At 34.7% G+C, this 20285-nt stretch overlaps 2 protein-coding genes across 7 annotated transcripts; both read right to left on the minus strand.

Moving 5' to 3' along the window:
- LOC109331988 (auxin-responsive protein IAA8-like) lies at positions 4513-10357 on the minus strand. 4 transcript variants are annotated; one of them, XR_002105867.1, is made up of 7 exons: positions 10187-10356; positions 9092-9529; positions 8846-9003; positions 8492-8718; positions 8249-8390; positions 5627-5774; positions 4513-5124 (listed from the first exon to the last, which is right to left on the minus strand). XR_002105867.1 is itself a non-coding variant. In XM_019566821.1 (7 exons), exons 2-7 carry the CDS (start codon positions 9515-9517, stop codon positions 5087-5089), a joined length of 1071 nt encoding a protein of 356 aa, XP_019422366.1. In that variant the 5' UTR covers positions 9518-9529; positions 10187-10357; the 3' UTR covers positions 4513-5086. The 4 variants fall into 4 exon arrangements, 3 of the variants coding, with proteins under 3 accessions (XP_019422366.1, XP_019422368.1, XP_019422367.1); XM_019566821.1 differs by having other exon boundaries at positions 4513-5142; positions 5713-5774; positions 10187-10357; XM_019566823.1 differs by having other exon boundaries at positions 5713-5774.
- LOC109331951 (transcription factor bHLH93-like) lies at positions 17789-19461 on the minus strand. 3 transcript variants are annotated; one of them, XM_019566767.1, is made up of 4 exons: positions 18775-19461; positions 18428-18580; positions 18159-18326; positions 17789-18058 (listed from the first exon to the last, which is right to left on the minus strand). In XM_019566767.1, the coding sequence occupies exons 1-4, from the start codon at positions 19342-19344 to the stop codon at positions 17972-17974; spliced, it is 978 nt and encodes a 325-aa protein (XP_019422312.1). In that variant the 5' UTR covers positions 19345-19461; the 3' UTR covers positions 17789-17971. The 3 variants fall into 3 exon arrangements, with proteins under 3 accessions (XP_019422312.1, XP_019422313.1, XP_019422311.1); XM_019566768.1 differs by having other exon boundaries at positions 17789-18054; positions 18410-18580; XM_019566766.1 differs by having other exon boundaries at positions 18410-18580; positions 18775-19459.

The raw sequence follows: 20285 nt of genomic DNA on the forward strand, positions 1-20285 counted from the left end.
TCTTCTCCTTATCTCTTTCATTTTATTTCCTATTATTTTCTGCATATTGTTCCGCTGCACTTTAACTTTGATTTTGCAGAAAAAGCGGTCATTATTTTAAGACAACTAATTCACCCCCTCTTAGTTGCACTCTGATACTTACACACCTAAGGTAAAAAAATCTTTCAATATTGTGCAGAATGAGAAGGGTTCTCCTTAGGTTGGTGAATGGGAACATTGGTGATTGTGTGGCCTCCATAACTTGGGCACATGCTATGGAGAATCCTAAATAGTGTCTTAAATTATATTTTGGATCAATAAAAATATATTATATCAATTAAAAAAATCAAATATTCATTACTTTTTTTGTTTCTGGTTAATATTTGGTCTGAGACATGGTTCAAAATACTATTTGAGACCATAAATCTTTATCCCATTACCCTACCAATTATAATTAATCTTGCTCCCTAAGTGATGTCATATAGAGCACCATGAATTAAATATGTCTAGTACCTTGCTAGTTAAAAATAAAACTCAATCATAAAATTCCTTCCACTTTTTACCCTTCTACCAATTCACTAGGATATAAAGATTGAATATTATCTACTCCTCACATGTAGCTCTCAAGCATTTATAAGTATTTCAATATTCCTTGTCATATAGATTCGACAAAGTTTTATGTTGATTGTCAATTGCCTAATACAACTTTTATCTAGCTTAAAACCGACAGTGTATAGTATCAGGCATACATACACAGGCTTAAGGTGTCATTGTTGTTTTATGGTATTCCTATGCCATGACACAAAATAAGTTAAGTGCTGTGTATTTCATCTTATAATACAATGAATCTGATGTAATAAACAAGGAATAGTTTTCTCCATCCAACTATGCCACTACCACAATGTATTAATTCTACCACAGAAAGACAGAGACTATTATAGATAACGTTCATGTCAGATGTTTTTCAAACAACTGTATAAGACATAAATGACATTGATCTGCAATATAAGACACTCTATATGGAATGGTAGCAGAACAAACACGTAGGCTATTGAAGAAACACATTCTATTTGTGGCTTAGATTTTGATATTACTTGTTTAGTGATCTGATATGATTAAATTTTTGAAAATCTGAGAGAAAGAGAACATGGAAAATATAATGTCTTTTTAATTCCTATCATTTTCTATTCCCATCACTAAGTAAAACGTGTCCTAAGGTGGTAAATAAAGCATCATTATAAAATTTCAGCTCCTTCTATTGATCAGGATTGTTTTGTTCTTTTTCTTCAATTAACAAAGTGAGGATTGTAGAATTTTGATTGAAAAAGATTGATGAAGCAACCTAACAAGTTTCCTTATTCTTTTTGCATGGTTACTCTTCACCTCAGCAACATAATATATTAATATTGATCCCATTTGAAGCATGTGGACAATATGGACTACCATTTAATGGTGGATTTTTGCTTAGAACATATTGACATACATAATTTATCTCCAGTACATAAATGAAAGGGACTTGAACAGAAGCTAAAGCCATTTCATACTTATGGGTCATTCTAGTTTTCCTTCAAATGAAAGGTTGAAATCACAGTTACTATTTTTTTTATCATCACTCTATTGCTCCTTCTGTGGCTCCAATGTTGGACAAATTATTCAGTTAGAGTGGAATTGAAATATGTATAATTTGCATTTTGATGCTTGGAATTTAAGCTTTACTGATTGTGATACTTAGCACAATATTATTCCTTGCTTTATTTGCAATAAGGATTTTGTTGCTAGATATAGTTTGTTTCCAACATCCACACATGACTGTCTATTTTTAAAGGAAGTCATGCTATTAAATTATGATTAATGATACTTTCAAGTAATAGAGAGACAAATATTTATTTTTCTTCATATTTTTTATGACAAAAATGTAATTTTGTGGTACATAAAAAGATAAAAGTTACCATACATAATGTCTTTTATTTGTTATTATATGACACTTACTTCATCATGAAAATGGTCTTTACTCATTAAATTATGGTGCTTTTGAGTAAATGGAAAGACACAATCTTGTGTTCATTAAGTCCACCTTACTAACTAATCAAATCAAAAGAGGAATATGAACATGGATTCCCACTGAGTTGCTCACTTTGTGTGGTTCTCATTTGCCCCTAATAGCATTTTGTGGGTTCCATATCTAGAGAATGTGCTTACAATACAGATATACAGATTTTCCTCAAACTCCACCAACTGAACTATATAATGTAGCTACATCTGGTTAATATACTCTTAACAAAATAGATATTTGGTTAAAATGCAGCTACATCTGTGCATAGAAATATAGATATACTTAAAAAGCTATAAGCACTAGTGTCGAAAGCTAATCTCGGGTAAAGGTTGTGTTTCCTTCAGATGGAACATCATCATATTGCCACTTAACATTACACGGTAAAGTTCAAATGAAACATTATAATCCTTAGAATATAGAAGAAATGACAAATCATATTAGTACACTTTTATAATTATTTAATTTTTGTTAATAATTAATTGATGCTGCACTAACCTAGGAATAGTTGAAATCCATCATGCATCATTAGCAATGCTTAAACTAATAATAACAATAAAGTCTGGCAGTGACAACCATAAAGTTAAACAGAACACTCAGGAGAAAGTTTATGTGTAACCTAAAAGATTGCACTGCGCCAAATCTAAGCCATCCTAGATAATGCGTATTAATGTATTGAGTTTACTATACCGGAATTGAGGGCATCTTATGATTTTAATATTGTGATATGACATTCATTTTTTAAGGAATCTAATATTTATGTATTATTATTGTAATTTTTTCATTCGATAACAAATGAATAGGATAAAAACACTTACATGGTTAGTAAGTATATTACTCCCTTTATTAAAATGCTTAAAGTTGTGAAAATACTGAACCTGGCGGTTTGCCATGACTGCAGCCTCTGCCATGTGTTTGGTTAGGTGGAAATGAGTAATTATGATAACTAAGGGTGAAAACAAGTCATGATAGACTAAATTTTGTCTTAAACAGACTCAGCCTATATAACATATAAGAGTTTGGGTCTGACCTATTAGTCTATTTAACATTTTTTTCAAAGCTTATGTCTGACCTGTTTAAAAGCTTAGTCTAGTGTTTAAAGGTCTGTTATAATATATAATATTGAAATATCTCATCGTTTATACATTTAAATATGCTAATATTTCTAATTTTAATTAGATTTTTCTAACCCTAACAATTAAATTATATTTTTATATATTTTTTATATTAAAATAACATATATATTATAATATTACCTAGATTAAAATTGTATAATATAAATATATTGCATAATATAACTAAATAGGCCATCATGTTAAACTTAATATTCCTTTTGGATGATCTAAAGTCTGGCATGTTAAAGTAAATAGGCTTTTCAAAAAGCCTGAGTCTAGCATGTTCACGAAAAAAGTCTGTCTGACCTAACCTGTTATTGGCCTGGTAATAAGCCCCTAGTAGGCAGCCTAGCCTATTTCCACCCTTAACGGTCTCACCTGTTTCCACCCTTAATGATAACAAACCCTCTCCTTAGGTTAAGAGATTTGGAGGAAAAATAAAAGGGTTAAACTCCCCTCCTAAATTGGGAGATTTGGAAATTACAGAATATGTCTTTTTTTCTCCCCTTCCTGTGTACCTTAAGTGTTTATAAATGATAATTTCAGCCCACCAAGTAATCTCAAATTCTCAAGTATACATTCAATTTACAACGATATCATCCACATATTAATCTACAAGGATCCAAACTTACTAATTGCCATCCCGTTAGGCACAATAAACTCAATTGCGGTATCATTATCGGATAGAAAATAAGAAGAAAAATATATGAAAAATAAATTAGAAAGAGAGAAATTAATAAAATCTCTTGAATAAAGATTTGTTATTCCAAACAATGTTGCAAATCTTAACCCACAACAATAAAAATATGTTTTGTCAATTAAAAAATTAAAAATTTAATATTTTTTCTACTTTTGTTCCAATGTTATTAGTACAAGACAAAATTTAGGACATAATTTGGAAGCCTTGATCTTTCTTCCATTTTCTCTTCAAATCTGAAAAGAAACAGAAATTAGGGGTCTCACTTGACTTTTCTCTCTCTCTTCCCATCCTCTCCTCTAAGCCGAAGGAGGGAAACAGTTTATTTATCTTCAATGGAGCATAAGTGAGGCAAAGGACTCACGTCAAACACTTAACATTTTAAACCAAGCATCTACCATCGACAGATAGTAGGTAAGTATTTCCTTATTTATTAGGTGCAGTTAAATGATGAGAATTGGACCCCAAAGCTCATGTTTCCTTAGTTCAATAAGACTCGTTATGATCCACCTAAAAAATAAATGTTACCTTCCCTTACTGCCAACTATTTTAACCCAATAAAGAAATCTCAGCCTTTAAATCATAAGTAGCCATTTTTGGCAAATCCAAGATACGCAGAACTTAATGAACAATGAGAATTTCTCAAATGCTCCCTAGAACAAAAGATGTCTATGTCTCAACTCAGTTACTCAACATTCCTACCTTAACTATATTTTTTTATGTTACAAGTGAGGTGCTACAGTTCAATATTGAAAACAAGAAAGCATCTAAGAATTTCTCGTTGATATTGAACTCGGGTCCTATTCCTCATCCTACCTACTGTAGGAATAATTCATTCTAAAACGAGGGCTTGAAATAATGCTCTTGAAGATTAAAGGGTTGAAAGATTAAGGGGCAAGTTAACTGCAGCTCAAATGATATTTTCCCAGTCCAACCAAAGTTGAAGTCCGAAGCTTCATTCCGATGCTCGAATCTGGCGAAGGCAGTCTCCTTACTATTTAGGGAGAAAATAAAACACAAGAACCTTCTTGTGGGAGTAATAATCAATAGACAGGTTCGTGTAATGGTTAACGATTACAGACTTCACAAATACTAATATTTCAAGGCAGCTTCATAAAATATTATAGTAATAATAACAAATATAACAAACAGATCAAGACAAACTCTTCAGGGACTAAAAACATTGACAATATATGAATTGTGTTTAAACACCAAAACCAGGTAGCACTTCGTCCAGGGTGCCAGCTAACTCCTGCTTTTGGACCTTTCCATGGCCCTGGGAGCTGCAGAGAAAAGAAAATCTACTTACGGTAAGGTACCATAATTTGAGTTATCCAAAGTTCATGTCATCATTAGAATGGTTAATATTTGAATTATACAGAGGTAATTTCAATAATGGTTATAATAGTACTTTTGATCTTCAATAGTTACAAGTTATAAGCAAGATGATCCAACTTCCTAAAATTAATTTTTCTGTGGAAAACTCAACAATTTAGTTCTGTTTCCAAATACATTTGCTTTCAAAACTGCACCTATAACCTGCAGTATTGATCCGCTGGAAACCAAGGCAGAAAAAAATCTATTAAAAAAATAAAATTACAATTGAAAAAGAACAATATTTCCTTTTATTTGGCCTTAGATTAATACTCTTAAATAACTTTTAATCTTCTACGATATAGAGCATAACAAAGTATTGTCTAAATCCAGTGATATTAGAACACGTCAGGAATACAGGACCATAATTTACTACAGCTTGTTAGTCCTTGGACATGGCAACTGTCTCACGTAAATCAGGCCTTATTTCATCAATGTGATCATCTTCTGCATTAGGTATAGTCACTGTAAAATGAACCATCACTTAGAATACATACCTAAGCCAATGGCATCGGAACCCTTCATGATTTTCAACCTTTTGCAAGTGTCAATGAACATCCTGCAACACAAGTAAAACTGCAGTTGAGAAAGGCAGTGGGAAGCAAACTAGAGCGAAGTGAAAATTACATTCCATCAGTTATCCAATCGGACAAACAGAAACTGTTAATTGCACCAAAACTTGATGCCTTCATAAACTAGCACATTAAGACATGGCAATAGGAATGATAACTGAATTATATTTACAATCTGATTCGGCGGCATAATAACTATGAAGCACAGATACTGATACGTGTGTCGGGTACGATACGTATCCGATACGTCGACACGCATTTTTTCCAAAATACAGGATACGATACGTTCAGGGATACGCGTATAAAATAATAAAAACACATAAAATATGATAAAATTATAAGTGTAAATCAAAATATCCAAAGTAAAAAATATAATGGAAATTTAAAATCATTACCCTCCATAACAAATCTATCTTATCTTATTTTAATGAAAACGAATCTATCCTAAAATCATTGCTCTCCATAACAAATATATCTTATCATATTTTAATAAAAACGAATCTATCTTATCCTGTTTTATTGGAAACGAATCTATATATCATATACTTTACTGAAAACGAATCCATATATCCTATATTTTATTGAAAACGAATCGGATACGTGTCTTAATATTTATCTATTTTATTTTATTTTTTAATTTTTGGATACTCTATAGATACGTATCCTTCGCGAATCTGAGCGTATCCGTGTCGGATACGTGTCAGACACCGCGTGAGGATGTTTGACGAATCCGTGCTTCATAGCATAATAAAACCTGCCTATGTGTGCATAATGCAATACATAGTTGGTCTTAAGTCGAATAATATGTGAAGGTTGTGTTAGGCAATCGATAGCTACGTAAAACGTCGAATCTCTATGATTGGATCAACAATGTGACAATGTTAATGCTAGGACGCTAGGTCGCTACCTAGAAGCAACATGTTGTATCGCTCAAGTACAATGTCAATGAACAAGGGATACCACATAAAAGCCCAAATGCAGTAAAAAATAAGCAATGGTTCTGCATTTGTATGAACGGGTGTAGGTACAGGAGCTATTTCATCAATCTAGAATATGAATCGAGACAAGGAATATAGGCACTATTGTAGGTAAAGCAATGAAAATAGTAGACACAATAATTAGAAGGATCAATTTTATGTGCCTACGAGAAACTAAGTAGGTTGGTGAAAAGGCAAGAAAATTAGATGCTTTAGGTTTTAAGTTGTGGTACACCGAGAAGACAAGATCAACAAATAGGATCTTATTCTAGGATGAGTACAATTGTAGATAAGGAATGGAAGAAAGATGTGATGGTTGTTAAGAGAATGAGAGATATGACCATAGCCCTAAAATTTATTGCAAAATAGACAACTTCAATGTGATGAGTACTTATATGAGGGCGATCATTGGTGCAATGCTAAGGTTCTTTGACTTGTGAGTTGGAGATCATGTGTTGAAATTCTAGAGAAAAACTCTTTGTTCGCGAGGATAAGATTACGTGTATGCATACGTCTACCCTCCCCGGACCTCACCATGTGAGAGCCTCATACAATGAGCCGCACTATTAATGTGATTAGTGCTTATGCACCCTATGCATGGCAAGAGGAACATCACAAGATAAATTTTAGGAAGATTTGAAAGATGTAGTTCAGGGAAAACCTTTAGGAGAAAACATTATGCTAGGAAGGGATCAAAATGGACATATAGTGAGGGAACTAAAGGTTTTTCATGGGGGTTATAGCACAGGGGGAGCAAATATGGAAGGTAAGACTATTCTAGATTTCTCCCCACTCTTAGATTTTACAATAACCAACACGTGCTTTAAGAAGAGGAAGGAGCATCTTATCACATATAAGAGTGGACTTGCACTTTGTTTTCATTAATTTTGAGAATGCATACGGTAGGTTGCCTTAGAGAGGTATTTTGGAAAGCTTTCGAGAAGAAAAGAGTTCGGATTGCCTACTTTTAAGCAATCAAGGATGTGGATGATGAGGTCAACACTAGTGTAATAACAAAAGACAAAGTCTCAGAAGATTCCTTATTGCTATAGGACTATGCCAAGGTCAATATTGAGCCCTACATGTTTAAATTGGTCTTGGATATGCTTACTAAACATATCCAACAACAAGAATATATGCCATAATGCATGTCTTTTGCGGATGATATCGTCCTAGCAATTAATCTTCTTAAATGTGTTTAGGAATAGAATTCACATTAATGAACATTGCCTTAACATCCACGTGTTTACAGTATCTAAAATCACTGACTAAGATGACTTGCAATCATTTCTCAATTGGGGATTGTTCGAGTCCTTGAGACATATTACATATGATGTCATTGATAAATATTGATTATGACTTTCAGATTATACAATGCTAAAGCTTCTTGCTCTATTGTCTCACAAAAAGATAGTTACTATTACTTGACAAAGATAGTGGGAAGACAAGATGGACAAAGAAAATAGCAAGTTCAAATAACTTACTCCCATGGTACATCTCCTACAAGCATCCAATCTCCATCTTTATCTTCATAAGTCACGACATATTCTGAACCATGCAGAAGGTCCCTCAGCTTACTCTCACTCAACATTTCTTTTCCTGGAACTCTATGGGAACCACACTGTCCTGATATTGTACACAAGTGAGGAAGGTACATTTTAGAATAAGAACAAGGCAACCATGGAGTTAAAATACTGTCAAAATAGATCAGAAATGCAACAACTCACCTAGGGTAAAACAGCTGAACATCTTCTCAAGGGCCGAAGATAGTTCCTGATATTTTGTATAATTTCTTAGATCTACCTTCCTAAGATAAGGGGCACCATCCATGCTGACCTTCACAAAGAGAGCGGCAGGACCTGGTTTTCCATCAACTTCATCGTTGTTCTTTGAAGTTGTGGCCATCGAGTTTTTCCTAAATGATCTGATAGGAGGCCAGCCAACAACCTGTGCCCTGCCATACATGAGAATTTACTCTATTAAAAAAATAGAAATACACAGAAAACAAATCCCTTTTAAGATCTTCATCTAACCATTTCTCATTAAAATTAATGATATTTGATCTGAAAAGTTTTACTTACTTAGAAGCCGGAGCACCACCACTGATAGAAGCACCATTAGCTGCACAAGGTTGTTCTTGTAACACTTTGCTTTGAATTTCTCTCACTGCAGTGGGCTGAGCTCCAGTACGTGTAGGTGACAGCATTACACCCATCCCTGTATTCCCAATAAGCTTCCCCTGTATCAATTATTGTGAGGATTCAGACTCAACTCAAAAGCAGCAAGAAACATTTACTTAACTTCTCATTACATGGAGAAATTTTCACCTGAGGGAACCCATCCATGGCATCGGCAAAACCTCTTTTGTTACCTGAAACCACAGCCTTCTGGGATGCCAAGCTGATTCCATCTTTCATAGGAAGCAAAGGGAACAGTGGCTTTTCATCAAGTTTTGCCGAGCTTAAAGAGTAAAGATCTGGGTTCCTTTCGGGTGATTGTGATCCAGGAAGACCCAGCCTCAACTCCGTGGCCTTCAAATTCAGGTTCTCCTTTTTCTCATGAGAGAAGCTTGGGACACTAGGACTAGAACTATCCACTGATGAGCAATCAGACAATCCCATGTAATTTCTTTCCTTCAATTCAATCCCATTTTGGGAGAAACAGTCTAAGGATTGCGAAGATGCAGACGCTACAATCGACGACGAAACTTTGCTCTGCCCTTCCTCCTCCGTAACCAGCAGCGGTGGAGACATCACATTCACAAACTGCAAACACAAAAAAACAGTGCACTTAAAATATTGCCGGAAACAAAAAAATTGCTAATAACAAAATCAACATAAGATGCTGAAATATGAAGTCCTAATCTTCATAAATGAAAAAATGTACTTCTAATATGACTGCAAACAAAAGGTTGACGAGTTATAGAAAGATTAATAAGAACAATCACGCAATTAGTAAGCAATTTAATCAACAAAAAATCATAAAATAGTGCATGCATGCGTTATTTAGTATTTTCATTAGAATACTAAACAGTCTATAATCAAAATCTTACTAAAAGAACTGTTTCCTTTTCCCCTAAAATTTAAGCCTAACATGAAATAAGCTATGATAATAAAGTAATTGCAGAGTTAAAATAAATGTAAACATAAATAATGGTTCCAGAAATAGAATATTAAATTATGAATTATTTTCACACAGAATTGGATTATCAGAATATGAAGCACACTTCTCTTCCTTATTTTTACCTCAGATTATGAGCAACAACACACCAAAGCATAAAAAATAGAAAATGTTGCAGCAACACAATAGATCCGCAACAACACTGGAACCTTAATAAATTAAAAAAAGGAAGACATTCTAGCTGAAAGTGCGATGAAGAAAAAATCTGAACAGAAAATAAAATTAAAAAGAGGATCACGCACCTATGGAAGCGAGGTTTAGTATATCAGAGACGCAGAAGAAAAAACGGTTATCGTTTCGAGAGAAGCTTTTTTTGTTTGAAGAGGAAAATGCAAAACACGAGAAGAGAGTGAAGCAGAAAGGAAAGTAGTTAGAGAGAGAAAGTTTAAGCAGAAAGTAACAAGATGAGAAACTCAATGAATAAAGTCTTTTCTTTTCTTAAGACATAAAAACCCCACGACAATACTATATCATTTTCCATATCGCAATGAAGAGTGGGTAAGGGTAAAATGGGAAATCGAAACCGTTCATTTTCCCTTTTTCAGGGGACAGGAAATTAAATATCTTGTCGCTGTTAACAGATGCTAATATGATAAATAATGATTCTGACACATTTTCTTTTTAAATTAATACTAATACAAAGTTGATGACGCTTTCTGTTCACGCCTTTCGTCTTTGGTTTAATTGGTTTGGAATTTGGAAATTGTCATATTTACCCTTTGGTGCTTTTGAAACAAAGTGTGTAACCATAAAATAGAGGAATCTATTTAACATACACTTGAGTGTTAACAATTTTAATTGGTTTAAAAAATTTCATGTTTATTTTTATTCATGAAAAAACCACCATTGTTGTAAGTATTAATGTTAACTTGAGAATTTGAGGAGGTGAAATATAATAACACAGTGGAAAATGGAATGAAGGAGAGAATGAAATTCAATGTTTTCATTGGCTTTACCTAAATTTGGAAAAAGAACTTGGCTTGTTGAGAAATATTATTTCTATTTAATAATTGTTTGGTAGTAAATGAAGATGTTTTTGAGAGAGGGTAGCATTAGAGATGTTGTTGTTATTAGTAGTAAATAGAATTTGAATTAATAAACGATTATACATGGCCTTAAGTTTTACAGCTTAAATTGTACCCAAATTTGTTTCTTACAATAACATTAGCCAGGGTTGATGGTGATGAATTATTTGCACAAAATAGAATTGAGTATATGGATAAAAGAACAAAGAAAACGTTAAAAAATATCAGTAGTGGTAGCTACATGGCAAACTCAGATGCAAACTTAATTTTCACTATGATTGTAATTTGTTTGAGATCCTTTTTTTCTGCTAAAAAATATCATGATGATGAAAGATTGTAGTTGATACTTGATAGGTACAGGATGTTGAGACAGATAAAAGGGTTTACACTATGCTCACAAAACACCAACACCATGGAGTGAATTCAGGATCTACTGTCCTTAACTCTCCAATCTCTCATTAATTTAGGATCTACTTGATCGATTAAAATAATATTACCCTTTAGAAATTTTTTGTATTTATTATTTGTTTTTCAGTATATTATTTATGTCTATATAATTAATATTTTATTTTCATTACTTACATATTTAATAAAAAATGACAACTAAAACTTAGCATTTTTTACAAATGAGACGAATAAATTAGGTCAAAAAATACTAATTAAGGAATTAGAAATATGAACTTTTATTCAAAAATATTATATTTAATTTTCTTATAACAAATAACTCTTTTTAGTCGGCAATCAAATCTTAGCCCAAATCATTAAATAAACTATTCACTACTATTGCCATTCTCATTGCATTATTTAATGGATGAGGATAATTGTTGTTCTGTATTCTGATGGAATGGATGGCAATGGATGCCCAGTAGAATGGAGGAGATCTGAAGTCTTGGTTGGAGTATTGTCTGGACTCATCGGGTGAGGTACCTGAAAAGGTTATCTGACGATCAAGTCATTAGAGTATTTTAGAGAGAGAAATGAAGTAAATAAGAGAGAAGTTAGAGCTAGTAGTAATAAGTGTAGCAATAAATGATGCAATAATCATTAATTATACTACATGTGTGGTCTCCTCTATTTATAGAGTTTGGGAGTTGCTGAGGTGGCGTCTGGCTATTGGCCAACATATACGGGTATAATGGAGGTACGTTGGACCGTCCTTGTCTGTCATACAGATCTGCTCTTGTCGAGTTGTTGGGGGCAGATAGAATATGCAGACGGTATGGCAGGAGGAATATCAGTTGGTATTTAAGGCGAGTCAACGACACATTGATGGTGGGGTCAGAAGTGTATTGATGCGGGGTCAGGGGTGCATTAAATGATGGGTCAGAAGCATTAATGTCGTGTCAGAAGCATTTATGGTACCTGCCATGAGTGGGTCCATTCGAGGCGGACAAGCATGGGATGGTGAGTGTTGAACTAGATGTTCGGGGCAGATTGAGAACAACCCATATATATCCGGGGTAGAACAATTGCCCTAGTCTATCAGATTGGTCGAGAGCGGACCGAGATGGTAGACTCAAGGTATTCTGATCTGACATAGTCGGGAGTATATAGGTGTAGGGGTAGGTCATGATGGCTACCCGTTCTAGGTTGACACGTGGAAGATCGGTAGCACCCTATCTGATGACCTCGAGTGTCCAACAGATGCGTCTGTTCATTTCGGTTTTTCTTCCTCATTTGCTGAGTCACCGTCGGATCGTCCTTGAGTGTTTTTGGATGGATGCGATGGACTATAATGTTGGGCTTCAGGAATGGCCTGGGCCCAACCATCCTCCTATAAATAGGGTTCGTTCTCTTCATTCTTCTCACTTGCTTATTTCTGAGAAATTGTCTCATGTTGAGCACGTATATTGCTTTAATTCGACGAGCGTTCTTCCTTTCAGAGTCTTCTATTTTCTTCAACTCGGTAACTCCCTTTTCCTTTCTACTTTTAGGAATAATTTTAACCGGTACTAGTGACGTTAGGTGGGGATTCAAGCCCTAATGATGTGGAGATCATGCCCCGACCTCCACCCGTTTTTTCTAGTGCAACATGTCGTCTTCGTCAACGAGCCCGACACTCTTCCGCCTAGGGCAATAGTTGTTCCCTGTGGAGGCGACCCGAATAGTTATCCCTACTGGCCTTGTTGCACGACCTAAGAAGGAGGGAGGCCAATAATGGGGCTGCCTTGGTCGACCGGACAACTTTCTTAGAGAAGTGGCGTTCGATATTGAATAATATATCTAGCTCGGAGTCTGACACTTCTTCTGATGACAAGTCTATCATGGGGCGGAATTTCTCTGATCGTGCCGATCAATTCATTACCCTAAAGAGTATGGCAGGCTCCGACAACCATTACTGGTGGGTCGACCAAGAAGTTAGGGGAATCCCATCTTATTTTCCTTCGGATGTGCGCCCAGTTGTGGATGTGTTGGCGCGTCCGACCAATGATATCCAGCGCACCCTCCTATTGCCCAGGAGCAGTTTTGTCGGGACATCCTCTTGGAGACCCAAAATTGGTGGAGTTTTTACATGTACGAACATGTGTGTCGGCGGATAGGGGTGAAGATCCCTTTTGAAGGGTGGTATACGGAGGTATTACAACACCTCCATGTGGCCCCCTCTCAACTGCACCCCAACTCTTAGGGATTCATTCGGGCGTTCAAGCTGTTCTGCGGGATCATGGAGCGGCCTTGCACCCTTCGATTGTTCTTTTGGATGTTTCGGGTGACGCACAACTCTAAAAAGAATGAAGCTCAGGTCGAGCATCGAGGGTGGATGTCTCTTCAAACCCAGAATGGTCGAGCTCTATTCCTTCCTTTTGAAGGTCCCATGAAAAATTGGAAGGGCAATTTCTTTCGTGTCGAGGCTCGAGGGGCACACCATACTTGGGCATACGGCCCCATCAATGTCCTTCTTTTTCCTTTTTCCTAGAATGAGGGAATTCACCAAAAGCCTGTCGTCTCCTTCGGTTTCTCTTATGATCAAGAGAAAAAGACGGCGGACAAGATGTTGTTCTGGATTGAAGAGCGACATGCAATCCCCTATTGTAAGCTCGTTCAAGGTGACCAGATCTTTGAGGAGACAGTCGGTATGTATCCGGTTATATATACCTTTGTTTTTAGTTTATAACATCTGCATAACATGTTTTTGTTTATTTCTTTCAGCAACAACCATGGGGGATCAGGCTGACCGAAGCAGGCTTTGTTGTTGGATGACCTGACCTTGAGTTTGGATCACTTGGAGGAGTTGGTGGGTAGTAGGTGCTTCTGGGGTGAGGTTGGGGATGACTTTGGCTGACCTGTTGAGATGGTTGTACTAGTGTTAGAGGGTCAATAGAAGGAGTGTCGTGATTTGGGGAAATGTTTGTGGTGAGTGGTTCTGCTTGGTTATGGGTGGTCATCATGTTGTAGGTAAGCCACAGACGGCGCCAATGTTCTTCTATATTATAAGGGAATGGTCGGCAACGGATGCCGGTAGAATGGAGGAGATCAGAAGTCTTTGTTGGAGTATCGTTTGGACCTACCAGATGAGGTACCTGAAAAAGTTCTAGGACGATCAAGTCAATAGAGTATTTTAGAGAGAGAAATGAAGTAAATAAGAGATAAGTTATAACAAGTAGTAATAAGTGTAAGAATAAATGAGAGAATGAACATTAATTATACTTCATGTGTGGTCTCCTCTATTTATATAGTTTGGGAGTTGTTGAGGTGATGTCTGGCCATTGGTCAGTATATACGGGTACAATGGAGGTACGTTGGACCGTCCTTGCCTGTCCTGCATATCTGCTCTTGTCGAGTTGTCGGGGTAGGCAGAATATGCAGACAACATGGCAGGTGGAATGCTAGTTGGTAATAAAGGCGAGTCAGCGGCGCATTGATGGCAGGGTCAGATGTGCATTAAATGATGAGTCAAAAGCATTAATGTCGTGTCACAAACATTTATGGTACCTACCACGAGTGGACCCATTCGAGGCGGCAAGCATGAGATGGTAAGTGTTTTACTGGATATTCGTGGCAGATTGAGAACAACCCGAATATATTCGGGGTAGAACAATAACTACGAGGCATTAATCATGATCGAGAGTGATTAATTTATGAAAGACACTTATAACTAAGTTATAAATATTAAAAAAAATATAAAAAAGTAATTATAATTCTTGTTAAAAATATACAAACATTTTAAAATGCCCCTTCTTTCATTATTGCGTAAAGTGAAAATTTTATTATATTATGTGGAGAATGAAAATACAAATATAATTATGAATATATGTGATATAAATTACTTTATGATATAGATTAGAAATTCACTTATATTTAAGAGCAAATAAAATTTGTTAGTAGCGTAACATCCTCCTATTCTCATAACTCAAATATTCAATTCCTTAGAGTTAATATACATGAGGAGGAGCTTATTCGAAAAATTGTGAAAGAAAAATAATGGGGTGCAGGGTTGTGGTGGGAAAAGTGATGGAGAAAGGTGGCAGGGGAATGCAAGTGGATGACATATATTATCGGAGACAAGAAAGTGGCAATAGAAATGCCTTTGCCGGTGATGAGCAAAACATGTAACCTTCTCTTTCTATTATTATCCCTTTTCTTTTCTACCAATTCTATTTCACTTTCTACCTGCATTTCTTCAGAATATTATTACTATTTCTATTTCTTATATTTATCTTATACTCTATTGTCGAATAAGGGAGTTGAGCTTGACAAGGAGAACAATATAAAGAGGGGAGAAATGCTGATAGGTAAGATATTTATTAGGAATCAGTTAAGATATTTAATGATTTTTCTTTTAATTTGCATATGTTTTGATAATGCCAAAAATAATTAGGAGTCAAAATATTAATAACTAATAAGGGAAATGTTAATGTGTGTTAAGTGTCAAGAATAAATTTGTCTTGACACTTGAGAGTACATTGAGTATATTAAAAAATTGAGTGCGTGCATATTCTGAATAAAAATAATATTAAATTTTATTCTTTATTAATAAACTATTTTTTTCGGGTGAACATTAACGAAATCTCTTAAAACATTTGTAACATGACTCTTACAAATAAAGATAACTCTAATAGTCATTATTATGGTGAGGCTATCAATACTAAAAAAATGTCTAATCACACACCTTTTTGACAAACTATATAACATTAAAACTGTGACTATTTGATAGGAGTGCAAGTATATGTAATATGTTCATCACCTTTTTCTAATTGACTGCTATTTTGCTTCTTTTTTCCTACCATCTAAATTTGAAGTATTATAACTTTTTTATGGATAAAATAGTATATTAGTAGGTTGAATACAAATGGTGGTTTTTTGGTCCGGCCCAAAGAGGCTAGCCTGAACGTGTGTGTAACCTGTTTAGATAGCACTCTGTTCCATGAGGAATATTAACTAAATGTTGTTATATTTTCTGTTATCTGAAATTCTGAATTAAGTTCCATGGTGTAATATAAGATAACTTGATCATTAGTTTTCACAATGATGCAATATGCGAAGTAATAACATGGGATACCTTATGTATTGAGTGAAACAAAATAGTTCAATTGTAGTTGGACTGTGATCCAACCCAAGTAATAATTTTATATTCACATTCATCCGAAGGTGTCTTTCTCTTTGAATCCTTGTTTAGATTGGTTTGACAGAACCAGTTTATCAACCTGTTTCTGGGTAAGATGTAGCTACTGAATTATTTTTTAAGACTTAGCTAAGGACGTTAACGTTAACACGTTTTAACAATTTAAAGAGGTTTAGTTCTACAAAATAGAGTGGCTATATGCATGATAAATGATGAAAGTTATAAAATTTAATTTTTCCTTTAGTTAATGTAACGTTTGCTTGTCATGTATAAGGAGTCACCACAAGTTGGTGTCCACAAACTTTGTCAGGTAGCCCAGGTTTATGATAATTTGGATAGAAAACGAGAGGACCAATTTGAATTTATGAGATATTTTTAGGCCTAATTGGTTATGGTCTCTTCGGGACATTAGATAAGATTGGATTGCTACAGATAAAATTTGTGGTGATATTTTTAGGCCTTTGTAGTAAACAGTAATGGATGTTTGGTTGGAAGGAAAAAATGTGATTGGGTCATTCTACATTCATTTGATGTGTTCTACCTTATCTATGTTTCATCAAATTAGACTCATGTTTGTACCATAGTGAAATAAGAGGGTTGAACTTCATCCTATTCAAATTTACCTCAAGAGCATGAAGCATGCAGGAACATATATGCAAATTTAACATTTAACCAGTGTGAAACTCTCATACTCAACTCTTTTACATGTTGAAGATGAAGAAATCAGATTGTCTATTTCATCAGGAAAATTAATGAAATGTTTAAGTTCTTTTTAGGTATAAGAAATGTTTAGTTCCATTATCATCTGAAAAGCTAAATCAGATTGTCTATTTGCAAGACATGTTACTAGAAGCTGATATATACAACTTAACACTTTACAATGTTCCATTGATGGGACTGCCTCATCTTTATATTATTGAGAAATCATAAAGCATAAAGCTAATGATTCATTTTATAAATGCAATTCTAACCACTCATGTAAGTGTTATATAATCTTACAAAGACCATAACCCTTTTAAAATTGCATCATCCAATTGTTGTTGTGTGACCAACACTGCCACAGCAATAGAATACAGACCACACACAATTATTTGTTGAATGTCTGCGAAAAGAAAATTTTAAGCTGCTGCATATTCAGGAATCTATTAAAATAAGTTTTGATTCCAATTATAGGTTTAACAATAATTCTCCTGCATTATCAATTGCTTTTAGAAAAATGTATTATCACAGAAAGAGAAAAATAAAGCTTGTTCTAAAGATACCCCAATTTATGTTGAAATTAATAGAGGGTAAGGCTGCAAGAATAAAATCATCAATCAAAGCCAACTTATTTGGAATCTCTTTAAAATTTCTACCATCCTAATTCTTTGAATTACACAAGAGGAAAATGTTGCTTCTTTTACACATTCCGCATATTGGTATAGCTACTTTCCATTTTTCTCCTATAGAAATCTCCCACCATAACCTGCATTTCTGAATAGTGCTTGCTTTATGTCTTCAGGGCTAATACAGTTCCTTTGTTCAGCTGCCTAAGACCATAAGAACATTAAATAAGTCATAAGAAATAAGAAAGATGCTTGCAGTGAAAAAATACTACAGCCATTAAAATAGGGTTATAAAGTTATAAACCTCTGAGCAAGATGCTTGCAGTGAAAAATCATTGAAGCTGCTTATAACACACTGGTGAATCTCAAGGCCTAGTGCTTCTAAGGTGTTCACTGTTGACAGTAATAATCCAGGCTTTGTGGCACAACATATGCTTATTTTGGTGTCCTTTTCTCTCCTCTCAACATCAAACTGCAAAAACATGGCATCACATGAATTTATTTAGGAATTTGGTATGTGCTTATGCATCAATTAAGTGCTAAAGCCATACATACCTTAGGAGCATTTCTTACCATTCCTTCATTTGGCTTTTGCTCCTTAGAAATGTCCAAGTGGTTTATCTGAATTTTTCCCTCCTCCATTTCTTCTTCTTGCAACTTTCCTATCCTTTCTAGAAGATCTTTCATGTAATCAATGGCATCTCCAAGAATGGAAGTCCTGTCCATCTGTTACAAGTTGCATATTCTCATGTTAGTTTAAATAGAAAACCAAACAAAAAATGCAAGTGTTACTCAATTTGTAATCATGAATAGACCACAAACATGAGAAAACTAATCATATTTCTATGGATTGAGACATTAATAACAAGGACATGCAAAGATTAAGGTAAAAAAAAAACTAAATACATCTTTTGAATCACCTTGCTAATCTTAGGTACTATTGACCTTAGCATGGAAAGCCTATCATTGAGACGTTTTCTTCTCCTCCTTTCTGCCATGAGATTCTTTGAGGGTTGCCCTTCAACTTTCTTGTATTTTGTTTTTTTCTCTCCACAAATGCCCATGTTGAAAACTGGAATCTCTGAAGCTTGTTCCTCAACTTTGCAGCCATCATTTCTTTCTTCCAAACCCAGGTTACCATTCCCAAGAAAGCCAAGTTCTTCGTCATGCATTGATGGGTTACCCTCTTGTGGTAAAAGTGGTGCTGGGTCATGATTCCTGGTGTATGATGAACCAAGCTCTGGCATTGTGAATCCATCAAGAAATGGATACAATGCTTCATTTCCATAAGGGCATTCAAATCTATGGTCTATTGGTGTTGAGAATGCAGCAAATGAGGGACTCAATGTAGATAAATAAGGACTCTCATCAAAAGAGTCAATGTTCCAACCACTAGGGAAAAGTTCACTCATTCCACTGGATAAAGCATTCCATGTTTCTCTTCTTGGAGCTAGTAGTTCCTCTAGAAAACCAAGTTGTGAAAGCTCCATGTTTGTTCTATTTTCCTCTTCACTTTAGTCTAGAAGGGAGGTGAATTGTAGAAAAAACCAAACAGAGTACTAGGCTTAATAAAATGAAGCTGAAGCAAGTGGGAGGTGTTGGTTTAAATAGTAATTTACTTTTTTATAACAAAAAGTGTTGGATTATATTCATCAATGGACTATAGTATTTTTCAATGGGCTAAACCAAATAAGTGACATTAACATCAATTTTTACTCATCCACTTTTACAGTATGAGATTTTTTCTTCACGCTTGGAGTACTCAACATATCCCCTTAAATGTGAGTTACTTCCTTCGAGTATCGGATACATTAGAGTTAACTTCTTATCTACTTGTATTGGGCTTGTCTTGTCATCAACAGAACATAATATATTCACCTCTTGTCAGGAAGATTTTCAACATAAGAATTTCACATAAATTTATCAATTATTTGTCGTTTCAATACTCGATTGAGATGTCGAACTATCAACTAATACTACCAATATTTTCATATGTGGGCTATAACATTCTTTTGAAAGAAGAGCACATAAATAGATTTGAAATCGTACTTTATCTCAACTTTAAAACATTAAGTAGACAAATTCATCTCTTCAATTGATTCACTTCTACATAATTTATGATTTCTTCTTCACACTTCCAATGACAAAAAGCTGAAGTGTATTAGTTCTCAGTGCCTCATTAGTGTCAGAACAAACCTCACCATTCTATGATCACTTACAAAGGACTTACACAACGTCGTCGGAATTTAAATAATTGTCTAACAATTATGTGGTTGCTACAATATATTTGGATAATAGTTGAGGCAATGTTGTCTATTAGTAAAAAACATTTCTTATGGTGTAAATATGTAATAAGTAAAATGATTTGGTACTGAGAGATTAATTATTTTGAGGTATAAAAGTTACTTGAACGAATTTAGTTTTTATTGTC

The sequence above is a fragment of the Lupinus angustifolius genome, chromosome LG17, assembly GCF_001865875.1.
Source record: "Lupinus angustifolius cultivar Tanjil chromosome LG17, LupAngTanjil_v1.0, whole genome shotgun sequence".
Classification (NCBI taxonomy): domain Eukaryota; kingdom Viridiplantae; phylum Streptophyta; class Magnoliopsida; order Fabales; family Fabaceae; genus Lupinus; species Lupinus angustifolius.